The sequence below is a fragment of the Lonchura striata genome, chromosome 12 (assembly GCF_050655825.1).
Source record: "Lonchura striata isolate lonStrDom1 chromosome 12, ASM5065582v1, whole genome shotgun sequence".
In the NCBI taxonomy this organism is placed as follows: Eukaryota; Metazoa; Chordata; class Aves; order Passeriformes; family Estrildidae; genus Lonchura; species Lonchura striata.
This window is the reverse complement of record NC_140714.1, coordinates 14,481,449-14,494,400: the sequence shown is the minus strand read 5'-3', so window position 1 is coordinate 14,494,400 and position 12,952 is coordinate 14,481,449. Positions and strand designations below refer to the sequence as shown.

At 62.0% G+C, this 12,952-nt stretch overlaps 3 protein-coding genes across 5 annotated transcripts; 2 read left to right on the top strand and 1 right to left on the bottom strand.

Annotated features, from left to right (window-relative positions):
- Nucleotides 1-329: 329 nt before the first annotated feature.
- On the top strand, nt 330-1,956 carry ABHD14B (abhydrolase domain containing 14B). Its single transcript, XM_021533531.4, has 4 exons — nt 330-454; nt 669-893; nt 1,053-1,294; nt 1,614-1,956. The coding sequence occupies exons 2-4, from the start codon at nt 686-688 to the stop codon at nt 1,794-1,796; spliced, it is 633 nt and encodes a 210-aa protein (XP_021389206.2). The 5' UTR covers nt 330-454; nt 669-685; the 3' UTR covers nt 1,797-1,956.
- A 1,191-nt stretch (nt 1,957-3,147) lies between these two features.
- Nucleotides 3,148-9,201, top strand: PCBP4 (poly(rC) binding protein 4). The gene is made up of 13 exons (XM_021533480.4): nt 3,148-3,296; nt 4,672-4,787; nt 5,115-5,138; nt 5,217-5,249; nt 5,490-5,606; nt 5,693-5,821; nt 6,061-6,189; nt 6,442-6,516; nt 6,685-6,729; nt 6,874-6,949; nt 7,330-7,382; nt 7,792-7,961; nt 8,286-9,201. Exons 2-13 carry the CDS (start codon nt 4,692-4,694, stop codon nt 8,599-8,601), a joined length of 1,263 nt encoding a protein of 420 aa, XP_021389155.1. The 5' UTR covers nt 3,148-3,296; nt 4,672-4,691; the 3' UTR covers nt 8,602-9,201.
- Nucleotides 9,202-9,347: 146 nt separating this feature from the next.
- GPR62 (G protein-coupled receptor 62) lies at nt 9,348-12,924 on the bottom strand. Of its 3 annotated transcripts, XM_085590643.1 has the most exons (4): nt 12,793-12,924; nt 12,175-12,337; nt 11,329-11,836; nt 9,348-11,142 (listed from the first exon to the last, which is right to left on the bottom strand). In XM_085590643.1, exons 3-4 carry the CDS (start codon nt 11,724-11,726, stop codon nt 10,497-10,499), a joined length of 1,044 nt encoding a protein of 347 aa, XP_085446769.1. In that variant the 5' UTR covers nt 11,727-11,836; nt 12,175-12,337; nt 12,793-12,924; the 3' UTR covers nt 9,348-10,496. The 3 variants fall into 3 exon arrangements, with proteins under 3 accessions (XP_085446769.1, XP_021390087.1, XP_085446768.1); XM_021534412.4 differs by having other exon boundaries at nt 9,348-11,836; XM_085590642.1 differs by having other exon boundaries at nt 9,348-12,337.
- Between the last annotated feature and the right edge of the window lie 28 nt (nt 12,925-12,952).

Here is a 12,952-nt window from a genome sequence, read left to right as displayed (position 1 = left end):
GACAGAGCGGCCGGGGCCCGAGCGGGGCCCGGCCCGGGGAATCGCTGGGCTCGGCCGGGGCTCGGCCCAGCTCGGCAGAGCTCGGCAGGACTCGGCAATGTTCGTCAAGGGCTCGGCGGCTCTCGCCGCGGCTCGGGCGGGGCTCGGAACGCGCTCGGTACTGCACGGCAGAGCTCGGGTTCTGCTCCACAGCGCGCGGCCTGGCTCGGTAGAGTCCGGGTAGGGCTCAGTTTCGCTCGGCAATACTCGGCTTTGCTCGGGAAAGCTCGGCTCCGCCCGGCGGGGCAGGGCCATGGCGGTGCCGGGGGCCGCCCCGGACCTGGCGCTCCAGGGCGCGGTGCCGCCGTTCTCTCGCCCGGCCCCCCGCTCTTTGGCCCCGGGGCGCGGCACCCCGAGTCCCGTGGTGCGGCGGGGAGGAGACGAGCGGCGGCCGGCCCCGTGTGCGGAGCAGCAGGTAAGGGCTGCAGGCCCAGCGACGGACGGGGAAACTGAGGCAGGGGCGGGCCCGTGAGGCCGCCTGGCGCATCAGTGACCCCGGTGGTGCCACCACAGTGAAGATGATGCCGGTGTGACCCCTCAGAGCCCTTTTGCCTTGCTGCCACCACCGGGCCCGACACTGGCAGAAGGCACATCAGCCGTCCCCTTCCCACCTCTGCCCCACGTTACAGCCCCCCGGCCCGCAGGCATGGCCGCCCCGCGGATCACCGAGAGCACCGTCACCGTGCAGGGACAGAGCCTCTTCTACCGCCAGGCTGACCCGGCACAGGCAGCGCCACGGCTGACCGTGCTGCTGCTGCACGGCATCCGCTTCTCCTCCGAAACCTGGCTGCAGCTGGGGACACTGGCCACGCTGGCCGAGAACGGCTACCGAGCTGTGGCCATCGACCTGCCGGGTAAGGCATGGAGTCAGGCAGGGTAGGCACCGGTTTGTGGGGCCAGGATGGCAACCCCAGTGTCATGCTGGGCTGTGCTGTGCTGTGCTGTGCTGGCTTCTCCCCGTCATTGAGGCGGTGTGGAGCCTGACAGGGCCACTTGTGTCTCGCATGATTCAGGGCTGGGCCGCTCGAAGGACGCCGTGGCCCCAGCATCTGTGGGCCAGCCAGCACCGGCGGCGTTCCTGAAGGCGGTTTCGGAGGCTCTGCACCTGGGTCCAGCTGTGGTGATCAGCCCATCGCTCAGTGGCATGTACTCGCTGCCCTTCCTCTTAGAGCACAGCCAGCTGTTCAAGGCCTATGTACCTGTGGCACCCATCTGCACCGAGAAATTCACAGCGGAGCAGTATGCCCAGATCAAAGTACGGCCTGGAAGGGCACTTGGGGGAGGAGATGGGGCAGAGGGGACCCTGGCACCGGGATTGAGCAGGGGAAAGGCCAAACAGGCCAGAAACCCTGTTGCCACTGAAAGTGGAGAACCTGATGGTGAAGGAATGTAAATGTGGGGTACTGGGAGGTAAAGAAGGGTTAACTGGAGACTCAGGAGCCTGAGCTTCTGTTTCCCTTTCTCATACTGGGTGGGGGAGAAGGGCAAGTGACTCCCCTCCAGGGTTTCCCTGGCAAAGAGGAGCAGGTGCCTGTGTGACGCTCAAAGGCTCAGGCTGCTTTCCCCCTCTACAGACCCCCACGCTGATCGTGTATGGGGACCAGGATGTAGAGCTGGGGCAGACCAGCCTGAACAACCTGCAGCACATCCCTGAGCACCAGGTGCTGATGCTGCAGGGTGCAGGACACGCCTGCTACCTGGACAAGCCCAATGAGTGGCACCGTGGACTCCTGGCTTTCCTGCAGCAGCTGAAGTGAGCAGGAAGGAACCACAGGGCAGGGGGATGTGGCCAGCCCACCCACCCCTCTGCCTGCACATTCACCCTTGTGCCAACCCAGGTGCTCAGCTGGCACTCACACTGCACTGGCCCACACCAGCACCCACCTCTCTTGAGACCAAATAAAACCCTAAGCTCTGCCACTGCTTTCCTGCCACCTTCATCCTGCTTCTTTTCCACCTTTCCCACCTCCCTCCCCCATCCCTACTTCCATGGCTGCTGTCCCACACAGGTTTGGGGGTGACAGCAGAGAAGATGCAGCCAGTGAGGGATGGTGCAATTGGGGATTGTGGATGGGTGAGTGCCAGCCTCACTGGAGCCCACCCATCACTCCTGATGGGATCCCCATGAACATCAGGGGGTGCCCAGGGAGCCCTGGGGCTGTGTTCAGGGACAGGTAGGTCCCCCAAGGTAGTGACATCCGTGTCCCCAGCCAGCCAGCCTGCTCTTCATCCTCCTCTTCCTCCTCCTACCCCTCCTGGCATGCACCCAAGTCCAGAGTAATCCACAGGGGCTTAAAAGGGAGCTGCCAGCCCTGGGAGGCTCCTGCCCACGGCAGCATCCACCCAGCACCCTGGGGAGATGGGGGGCGATTTACCCAAGGAATGGCTGCCATGAACAGATGAGGGGGCCAGCAGGGAGGCCTGACAGACAAGGGACAAGACCCCTGCCTGCCACCTGCCTCCCCTGCCTTTGGTGCTGCTGCACCGGGCACTTGGGGGCACAGATGGAGCTGGCAGCAGGGTGCCCCCCCCAGTGCCCCCCCTTCTCCAAGCTTGCCTGGGCTTTAGCTGCTTACGCCAGGGCCCAGGAGGATTTAGTGGGGGAGGTAAGGGGGGGGGGGCACTTTTCTGTGGGTGCAGGATGCCCGTGTGGGGGACACAAGGCAGTGCCAAGGGTGCAGGAGCTGGTCTTGTCCTGGCAGAATCCCTGTCTGGAGCATCCCTGACCCCTCCGATGGCTCAGGTCCCCTGTTGCTGTCCCGACCCCCCCCATACAGGGGTGCCTCCTGCCCCTGCAGGCACCACCTCACAGCAGCAGACCGGGGTGCCAGCGGGCCTTGGGGTGCCAGCTGCCCCATCCCCGCCCGCTCCGGTGTCCTTGAGCCCTCGAGCCCTGCCAGCTGATCGGCTTCCAGGAAAAAAACCCGCAATTACAAGAGGGGCGATGTGTGAGCCAAAGGGAGGGGGGCCGGGGGGGCCAGGAATGTCCCCAGCGGTGGCAGATGGCCTTACCCAGGGTGCATTGTTCCTTTTAGTGTCTCTTATCCGCTGTAATAGGATCCCGGAGGGAGGGATGTGGGAGAGGGGAAGAGCGAGGGGGGCCCCGGCGTGGACCGGGGTGGGGGCCGGGGCTGCCAGCTTGGCCCTGGCCTGTCAAGCGGCTCATTGTTCCTGCCCCGGGTGTCACTGGGCGCCGCCGGGGACAATGTGGCACTGAGAGGGGCGGCCGGCGGCGGAGGGACGAGGCGCACGGAAAGGTACCCGCCAGGCCCACTCCGCGGGGACCAGGGGGCTTGGGGCTCCCGGGAGGGCGAGAAGAGAGAGGTTTGCCCAAGGGCGGGGTGCGGGCTTCCTGCTGTCGTCCCCCTCCCTTTGCCACCCGAAGGTGCCCCGCGGGACGGGCGGTGCCCGGCTTGGTGGCTGACCCAATGCCAGCCGTGGCAGGTGGCCTGTGCCCATCACCGGGGCCTTTGGCGTCCCTGCCTCACCCGGGGGGAGCCCCCTGCCCGCAGACCCCCCAGGCGCTGCCGTGGCCCTGCTGCGTTCCCCCGTCCCATCGCCAGCCCCATCCTTCTCCCGCCGGCGGGGTCTTTGTCCCTGGCGGATTCCTGCTGCCATTCATCCCCAGGGGGAATGGGGACCCCGGCCGGCTGCGCGTCCCCGCCGGCACCCCACACACCTCCGGGTGCCGCGGGCAGGCTGCATCCCTCCCCTGCGCCCCGGGAACGGGAATATTCCCCCTCTCCAGCCTCTCCACCTTCCTCCGGCCCGCGGTAACGGGGGGATGGAGACGGGGCGCTCACAGCGCGCCGGGGGTGCAGCACAGCACTGAGGGGCTGCGCCGCCGCCCCCCTCGCTACCCTGATGCAGGAGATGTGCCGTAGCGGTGACGAGTCCTGCCAGCACCTAAAATAGCCGCCCCCCCCCCGCCATGCCCGCGGACGCGGCCCCAGCCTCAACACGGGTGCTTTGTTTCAAAGCTGCTTGGCATCGCCCGGCTTGCCGGGAGCCAGCGGTGCCGCAGCCGCCCACCCGGGCCCGGACACACAGTAATTGTCCTCCTCCCAGGGGCCCTGGCCGCCCACGGCCACCCGGGCACAGGGTCCGGGGGCCCTGGGGTGCTCTGGGAGGGGACACGGTGCAGCGGCGTCAGTCAGCAGGCATCATGCTGTGGTTTGGTTGGGGTGGTCCCCGTCAGGGAGCTTGCCTCAGTGGGGCTTTGTGCATGGGCATGGGGAAGGGAGGAGGAGAAAGAAGGTGGCTTGCATAGCCTGTGACACCACCCAGGCCACCTCTGTTCTCCCCACTCCAGCAAGCATCTGCAAACAGAACCTTATCCCACAGCCACGCTCCACACGCCTTGCCTCCTCCCCCTGTATCCATCCAGTTCCTGACTTTGTTTGGACCAGCCTGGAGGCAGCTCAGGCAGACACATAGCAGCGGCTCCCTTTTGGGACTGCAGGGTGCCCGTGGGATGCCATAGGGCCATGTGATCCTCGCCTGCCAAAGGAAGGCACAGTGCTGCCTCTGCCTCAGCTTGCCCGTTTCCCAGCCGTAGGGTATTCAAGCTGCAGATCTGGGGTGGGGTTAGCTGGGGCATCCCCCCTTTCTGAAGACCACCGTGTCCCACAGGCTCATCTTGCCCTCCCGCCATGGCATCGCCGGACGGAGCCAGTGGCGTGGGCGGCAGTCCTGAGGAGACAGAGCTCAGCATCACCCTGACCCTCCGCATGCTCATGCATGGCAAGGTAATGGCAGGGGGCCCCGTGCCACTGAGGGGTCAGTGATGCCTGGGGTGAGGGGCCATGCTGGGCCTCCAGCTCCTCACCGTGCCCTGTTTCCTGTGCCCTGTTTCCTTCCCATGCTCACAGTCTCCCCTGGGAATAGCATTCCCAGAAGGATTTCTTTTCCCATCCTAAGCCAGGGAGGGGCACATCCCCATTCCCCAGTCTCACTAGTTGAGTCACCCAGTGGCCCTGGGGCAGGGTCTGCCTGTTGCCAGGCTGTGGGCAGAGGAGGGATGTGGCAGGCAGGGAGACACCTCCTGACAGTGCCACTCTTCTCTGCCTTTTCAGGAGATTGGCAGCATCATCGGCAAGGTAAGATTTGGGGTCCTGTGTGTTGCAAGCACTTGGCTCCCCTGGACCTGACCACCCACCCTATTCCTTTACCTGCAGAAAGGAGAGACCGTGAAGAGGATACGAGAGCAGGTAAGGGCATGCTGGTGGGCTGCAGGTCCTGCTGCCTGTCTGCCTGTACCTGGCAGCTCCCATGTGCCTGCCCCCCTAAATCCCAGCTGGAACCAGGGAAAACAAAGCAGCACCCCAGGAAATGCCGCCTGGGGCAGGTGGGAAGGGCAAGGCTCAGGCTCGAAGGCATTGGTCTCCCCCTATGAGACTATCCCTGGGGGAAGTCATGAAGCACCTAACGGGGTGTGGCACTGTCCCCAGAGCACTGCACGCATCACTATCTCAGAAGGGTCCTGCCCCGAGCGCATCACCACGATCACCGGCTCCACCGACGCTGTCTTCCGTGCTGTCTCCATGATCGCCTTCAAGCTGGAGGAGGTAGACAGCCCTCCTAAATCCCTGCCAGGTGCTCCCACACCTGCGGGATCCTGGGGGTCTGACTCTGCATCCCACATCCCTCACAGGACCTGGGAGCGGGCGGCGATGGGGTGTCAGCGGGCAGAGCACCGGTGACCCTGCGCCTTGTCATCCCCGCCAGCCAATGCGGCTCCCTCATCGGCAAGGCTGGAGCTAAGATCCGGGAGATCCGGGAGGTGAGCCTGAGGGTAGCCTGGATGTGGGATCCCCTTTTCCCCCTGGGGGCACAGAGCCCTGGGTGTGGGGGCTGACACAGTCCCGTAGGGGCTGAGGGAGGTGATGCAGGAGAGGAAGCATCACTCTGCAGATCCTGCAATGGTCCCTGGGAGCTCAGGAGGGGGACAGGGGAGGTGTGAAGTGCTGAGCCCTGGCAAGGACTGGTAGGGAAATGCCAACATCTCTCTGCTTCCTGCAGAGCACAGGGGCACAGGTGCAGGTGGCTGGTGACTTGCTGCCCAACTCCACTGAACGGGCTGTCACGGTCTCAGGGGTGCCAGACACCATCATCCAGTGTGTGAGACAGATCTGCGCTGTCATCCTGGAGGTACCTGCCAAGCCCCATGCCCAGCCCAGGGGGCATCTGCTATCCACCTCGCCCTCCCCAAGGCTTCCCGTGCCCATCTGGACCCAAACACCAGGGTTCCCCTGTGTGGAAACCCATAGGAGCACCCTGCCTTTGTAGTGCTGGGGGCTGTGCTCAGCTTGCTGGGGGCATAAGGGGGCAGAGGGTCCTTGGGGCTACAGGGGCTTTCAGCTTCATCTCTCATCTCCTCCACCTCCTTCCTTCTGTCTCCAGTCGCCTCCGAAGGGGGCCACCATACCCTACCACCCTGGTCTCTCCCTGGGCACCATCCTGCTCTCTGCCAATCAGGTAAGAGGCCACAGCATCTCCTAGGGCATGACGTGGCCAGGAGGGAAGCCTCTACCAGCAAGGGGCAACTCTGGTGGGTGCAGGGTAGTCTCTCTGCCCCAGGGGGAGTGACCTGAGACAATGGTCTCCACCTGGCTCCCCACTGATGCCCCTTTTTTCTCTCCCCAGGGCTTCTCCATGCAGGGTCAGTACAGCGGGGTCTCTCCTGCCGAGGTGAGTCTGTCTCTGTGGCAATGGGGTCTGTGCCCACCAGGATGGCTGCTGGTGGGAATGCCTGTCTTGGGAGGCACTGGGGCACTGCTGATCTCTGCCATCACCCCTAACACCACCTTCCTCCTCTTTGCACTGTCTGGGCAGGTGACGAAGCTGCAGCAGCTGTCAGGGCATGCGCTTCCCTTCGCCCCCCTGGGCCATGCACCCACCATGGTGCCAGGTGAGCATCTCCCATGCTCCCCCAAGGCTGGGTGTGCCCCTCCTGATCCACACTGACACCTGACCCTGACGAAGGCGTTTCCCTCCTCTGCACCCTTTCCAGTCCCAGCCCTCCCAGCATGTCTACCTGCCCCTCCAGCACGACCTTGTCATGGTTTTCCTGGGGTCACTGCACCCATCAGTACTCCCCAGTCCTGCAGTGGGAGAGCACCAGCACCAAATTATGACTTGTGTCTCTGTCCTCTCCTCCCCTCCTCTCCCCAGCAATCCTTCAGGTTTGTCCCCAGAGCCACTCACAATCCCAGTATGGGGCTGGGGGAGGGGCACAGAGATACTGGAGTGCTGCCCCTTCATTGCTGACATCCGTGTCTCTCTCTCCAGGTCTGGATCCCAGCTCCCAGAGCAGCTCCCAGGAGTTCCTGGTGCCCAATGACGTATGTATTGCTCTGGGAATGATGAGGGGGACCACAGCTTATCCCCACCCAGATGTACCATCCCAGTGGCACTTTGCAGAGGCCACCCCCACTGACCCACACAGTGGAGGCTCTGCCAGAGCTTAGGAGCAGGAGGGAATAACTGGGGCAGAAGAAAGGGGAAACTGAAACACAGGACGGGGGAAAGAGTTTGCCAAGGAAAGGCCTTGGCATGTGGCACAATGCCAGCAAGAGGGTCTTGAGTGAGACCAAAAAGCAGGGTCTGCCCAAGGAAAGCAGTGTCCTGCCCTCCCAGTGCCTTCCACAGTTTCCCCTCCGAGGTGTAGGTGTCTGGGTGAGCCCCTTGGAGCTCCCTGCTTGGCAGGGCTGCCCTGGCTGCTCCTGGCTCAGCCCGTCCCTGCCCTTCCAGCTCATCGGCTGCATCATCGGCCGGCACGGCAGCAAGATCAGCGAGATCAGGCAGATGTCGGGTGCCCACATCAAGATTGGCAACCAGACCGAGGGCTCCAGTGAGCGGCACGTGACCATCACAGGGACCCCTGTCAGCATCACCCTGGCTCAGTACCTCATCACCGCCTGGTAGGTGTCAGCCTGGGGGGGACCCATGCTGGGTGCTAGCAAGGGGTGGCTTTTCACCAGCACTCCAAGGCAGTTTTGGAGGATCCACAGCATCCTCAGGTAGAATGAGCTGGGTGGTGCTTTGAGATCCTGGGGTGGTAGGTGCAGGACTCAAGACCCACCAGATTTGAGGCCCAGTTTTTTAATCCTGCTCAGTGGGATACGCAGGATGTGCCATGGATACATGTGCCAGAAGGAATGGGGTTCCTGCACCCTAAGCTTGTGGTGGGAGAACCACTCTGTCACCATGGTACTCACCATCATCCTTCTCTCTTGCTTCCCCAGCTTAGAGACTGCTAAATCTACCTCCCAGGTGCCACCAGGCCCTGGCTCCATGGACCTCGGCATGGGCTTCTCCCAGCCCCTCGCCCCAGGCTCCGGTGCAGCACTTCCCGCCGTCGCCCCAGCCCCCCCGGCCCTGCTGGGCACCCCCTATGCCATCTCCCTCTCCAACTTCATCGGCCTGAAGCCGGTGTCCTTCCTGGCACTGTCCCCATCCTCCGTGGCAGGTCCCAATGGTGGCACCACCACCTACACGACCAAGATCTCGGCGGCCAACGGCACCAAGAAAGCTGACCGGCAGAAGTTCTCGCCCTACTGAACCCCACTGGTGGGTGGGCCAGGGGGTCCAGGGTGCTACTCAGTAGCAGGGACACTTTCCCAACGCCCACCCTGACCTCAGCCTCTGCCAGCTGCCCCATGTCCCCCACCCCAGGGAAGGGAAGGGTCTTCCTGGTGGTGATGCTTGCTGGAGGAAGGGGCTGTTTTGTTGCCTGCTGCCCATCCCAGCAGCGCTGTACCCCCCTCCCTGATTTTCTGCACACAGACCATGTGTCCTAGTATTGGGTGGGGAGGCTGTCCCTGCTGGCCTAGGGTCCCTTCTCCCAGTGCCCTGTGCTGGTGTGGGACCCTTACTTCCTGCTCCTCACCCTACCTCCCTTGCCATCCTGCTCATGCCCACACTCCATCTGGCACCCAAAAGCCAGGTCCCACTGGATGAGGACTGCCTGGCCTCTCCAGGAGTCCCCCTTCCACTGGCTCTGGTGGGGGCCCCTCCCTGGGCCACCCTGGGGCAATCGCCTCCCAGCAACCCCATCCAAGAGCCAGTCCCTGCTGGCTTGGAAATGCTGTATATATATGAGTCTATATTTTTTCCTCCTTTGTAACTTATCAATGGTTTAATAAAAAGATAAAATTTACAAGAAAATAACAATAATAATAATAATAATAATAATAATAATAATAATAATAATAATTATATTCCCTACCCTGGGTGGAGACTTCCCCCAGAGCAGGGGTGGTCCCAGCTCCTGGGTACTTGGGTGGTGGCTGGAAGGGCATCCCTGTGTCTAAGGGGGGGATGCTGGCCTTCAGCCCCATCTCTCTGAGGGTCTTCCTGGAGCCCCTCCCTGCCACAGGGGAGTTAAGAGAGGCCATAAGGCAGTTTTCCCTCAGACCTGCAGTTACTATTGGAGTAGGACACCTCCAAACCACCATGCCAACACCATCCCTGGGACCTTTGTGGGAGGGCAGCGGGTGATGTACCCCTGCAGCATTCCCCAGAAGGGTCCAGTCCCCTTTCAAGCAGGGAGGACCCTATGAGAGTGTCTCTAAGCCCTTCAAAAACAGTGAGACTGAAGAGGAACAGCAGGTCCTGATTCCCTCTGGCTGCTGCTGCCCTGGGGCAGCCCACACAGCCACCCCCCCACCACCCTGTGTCACCATGTCCAGCCCAGCATGCCCTTGGCTAGCAGCCCAAATCGGCTGGCACCTGGCACTGCTGACCAGGCAGCTGTGTCCATAAACAGCCTGGCATGAGCCCCCAGACAGCCAGTTCCCCCCCAGAGGGGTGATCACTGCCAGCTGAGAGGGACAGAGGGCATGGCCAGGCGTGGCCACGGGCATTGTGTGCTGCCATGCCAGCAGGAAAAACAGTGACACACCCAGAGCCAGCCCTGTGGGTGTGTCCCCCTGATCAGTGTCACAGGGAGCAGAAGCTGCTCCACGCAGGCGTTAGTTTTGGGTTAAACAGCCAAGGATGGAATCTCCGTGTCTGCCATCCAGGCTCGCAGGGGCTCGGGGCCCTGGTGTTACTGGTGTTAGTGGCATTAGCTGGAACGTTGCTCCTGGATAGGGTACAAGGGACATCAGCCCTTCCCCGCTGGTCAGGCTGCTCCCACCGGGGCAATGGAGATGGGGGTGTCCCATCCCTGGCCCTGCACAGGAGCCCCCTGGCACTCCATGTCCTGAAGAGAGCCCATCCCTGGAACCGGGCTGTGCTGCTGGAGCCAGAGACAATTCCAGCCTGCAGAAGAGAGATGTGACTTCCTCAGATCTGCTACCTTCTCCCAGCGGAGAAACCACCTTTTACCATAAGCTCAGAGAAGAGGCAAAACCTGCACAAGGACTCCTTCGAATCCAAGAGATTGGGTCCAAGCAGGTCTGATGGGTCCCTGGCAGGTCTCCTGCCCAGCACAGTGGGACAGAGCCTCCTTCTCAGCTGCTCTCTTCGGGGACTTGACCTGGGGTGGGGAAGCCCGTTGTGGTCTGGTCCAGCCTGTTCCTGGGGCTGGGGCTGATGCAGCTGGTGTGAGTCTCCAGTGTGCATGTTGCTCTCTGGAGGAACTGCAAGAAGTTTTCCTGAACAGAAGCCTCTGAGATGGAAAGACAGAGGTCCTGACCAAGTGGATGGTTTAGACATCTGCGACGAAGCCGGGCCAGCTCCTCACGGATTTGGCGGTTCAGCAACCCGTAGAAGAAAGGATTAACGGCAAAGGAGGAGTAGGCAATCCAGGTGACCACCATCTCCCCGTGCCCACCACCCACAGTGCCAACAGCGACAGAGGAGTGCAAGTGGAAAGCAAAGAAAGGCAGCCAGCAGCACAAGAATTGTCCCACAATGAGGACCAAGGTGAGGATGGCCTTGTTGCTTCCTAGAAGGCGATCTGGGATCAGCCTGGGCAACATCAGGATCCTGGCAGTGAGGATGGTCACTTGGCTGGCGATGGAGTCACATCGGTGTCTGGGTGCAACTGCCTGTGCTGGCACAGGTGCCTGCTGCAGGGACGCAGTCCGGGCCACGCGGTAGATGCTGGAGTAGACAGCGAGGATGATGATGGTGGGCAGAATAAAGCAGGTGATGCTGAAGAGGATCACAAAAACCTTCTTGTGGGCCCCGGGGCTCCAGTAGACTGTGCAGTGGCTGGCGCTGGTGGCCCCATTGCCATGAGGCCACGCCACTAGTGCCAAGACAGTGGTGAGAACAGACTTGACCCAAATGAAAACTACTCCAGCCACTGCCAGCCTGATGGTCATCTTGACCTCATACCTCAAGGGGTGGACGATGTAGTAGTACCGCTCCACGCTGATGATACAGATGGTGAGAATGGAGGCACTGATGAAGCAGATGTTCAGGAATATCACGGCCTTGCACTCAGCAATGCTGTAGATAACCCAGTTGAAACAGGTGGAGCTGGAGATGATCCCCAGGGGCATGAGGAAAATAGCTGAGAGGAGATTGACCACACAGAGGTGGCAGACAAAGATGAACTTCCTGAAAAGGGGCGTTTTGAGGATGATGACCATCACCACGATGTTGGCCACCAGGGCGGTGAGGGTGAGCAGGATCATGCAGAAGAGGCCCACCACCTCCTGGGCAATGGAGTGCTTGGGGATAGAGAGCAGCTCTAGGCTGTCCGTGGTGTTTGACCCTGTCCAGCTCGGCATCCCCCTCCAGGGCTAAGCCAGCAGCTCTGGTGCCTGGGCAGCAAGGGCTCTTCTCCTGTGTCCCAGAGAGGGTAACCCCACCATAACCATGGCTGCTACCTTCTCCTTGCCTGTTGAGATCAGGAGCCAGGTGTGAAGGGAATGAAACAAAATGGAGAAGAGCCACAGAGAAACACAGAGACAACCAGCACATTTCCGAGGTGCTGGAGGAGGGAGATGTAGCCAGTGAAGTCATATCACCCTGGCTCCCCCAGAGCTGCCACCCAGGCTGTCCCCACCTGGCTAGGGATAGCATAGCTAGGTCCTGTGGACAACCATGCCAGGCTGACACCCCGTCCTCCCTCTCCAGTGGCACCAGTATGTCCTGAGGTGGGACAGCACAACTTGCCTGTCCCAACCCCGTTGCTCTGGCCACAGGGGACCCCAGGGTGGGTGGGATTCAGCGCACCTTTTCTCCTGGGGAGATAAGTGATGCTCCTGTCCTCACTGAGGTCCTGCTTGCTGGTGTTGCTCCCGCAGCAGAAGCGGGGCTGCCGGCCCTGCGTGAGGCCACGCTCCCCCTTCCCGCTCCCGTCACCCGCTCGTCATCCTGTTTGCCTGCAGCCCGCCAGCTGCGGATGGCACCAGCTGTCACTCCCGGCGCTGCCTGCGCTGCCTGCACCCGGGGCAGTCCCACGGGGACAGCTGCTGGGTCCTAGCAGCCGGCGGGGGCTCAGGAAGGGGGGATTGGGGTTCCTGAGCCCTGTGCCCCCTGGAATGGCCACCCACTGCACCAGACCTGGTCCTTCCACAGGATCACCTCAGCCCTCAAGTTCCTTGGGCTTGAGGGACAGAGCTGCAGGCAGGTCTGCAGCAAATCATCTCCACTGGCACAGGGTAGCAGAGGGTAACTGATACCCAGGGGCATCAGGGTAACACAGCTGGGTGTTGCCCTTCCCTGGCAGCCTGAGCACCCGGGCATGTGCTCAAGGGGCACACGTGAGCACAGAGAAGGGCTTGGCATGGGTGTCAGGCTGACAGCAGGCATGGCATGAGGCATGGCACTAGAGGGAGGGCAGGCACTCACCCTCAGGATGGATGGATGGATGAATTCCTCCATGCTCCGTCCGGCAGGGCAGCAGATCTTGCTCATCCTCTGTAGCTCTGATGCCACAGGGTGGGCATGAGCCATGTGCCTTGCTAAGGTGATGAGACCAGCTGGCTCTCAAAGACACCAGCTTTCATCT

Excerpts from the sequence above, each read along its gene's own strand:
- GPR62 (XM_085590642.1), bottom strand. The coding sequence starts at position 11,726 with ATGCCGAGCTGGACAGGGTCAAACACCACGGACAGCCTAGAGCTGCTC.
- ABHD14B (XM_021533531.4), top strand. The coding sequence starts at position 686 with ATGGCCGCCCCGCGGATCACCGAGAGCACCGTCACCGTGCAGGGACAG. Across the intron at positions 894-1,052 it reads TGTGGCCATCGACCTGCCGG|GGCTGGGCCGCTCGAAGGAC; the intron begins GTAAGGCATGGA and ends CGCATGATTCAG. Across the intron at positions 1,295-1,613 it reads AGCAGTATGCCCAGATCAAA|ACCCCCACGCTGATCGTGTA; the intron begins GTACGGCCTGGA and ends CCCCCTCTACAG.
- PCBP4 (XM_021533480.4), top strand. The coding sequence starts at position 4,692 with ATGGCATCGCCGGACGGAGCCAGTGGCGTGGGCGGCAGTCCTGAGGAG. Across the intron at positions 5,250-5,489 it reads TGAAGAGGATACGAGAGCAG|AGCACTGCACGCATCACTAT; the intron begins GTAAGGGCATGC and ends CACTGTCCCCAG. Across the intron at positions 6,517-6,684 it reads TCCTGCTCTCTGCCAATCAG|GGCTTCTCCATGCAGGGTCA; the intron begins GTAAGAGGCCAC and ends TTCTCTCCCCAG.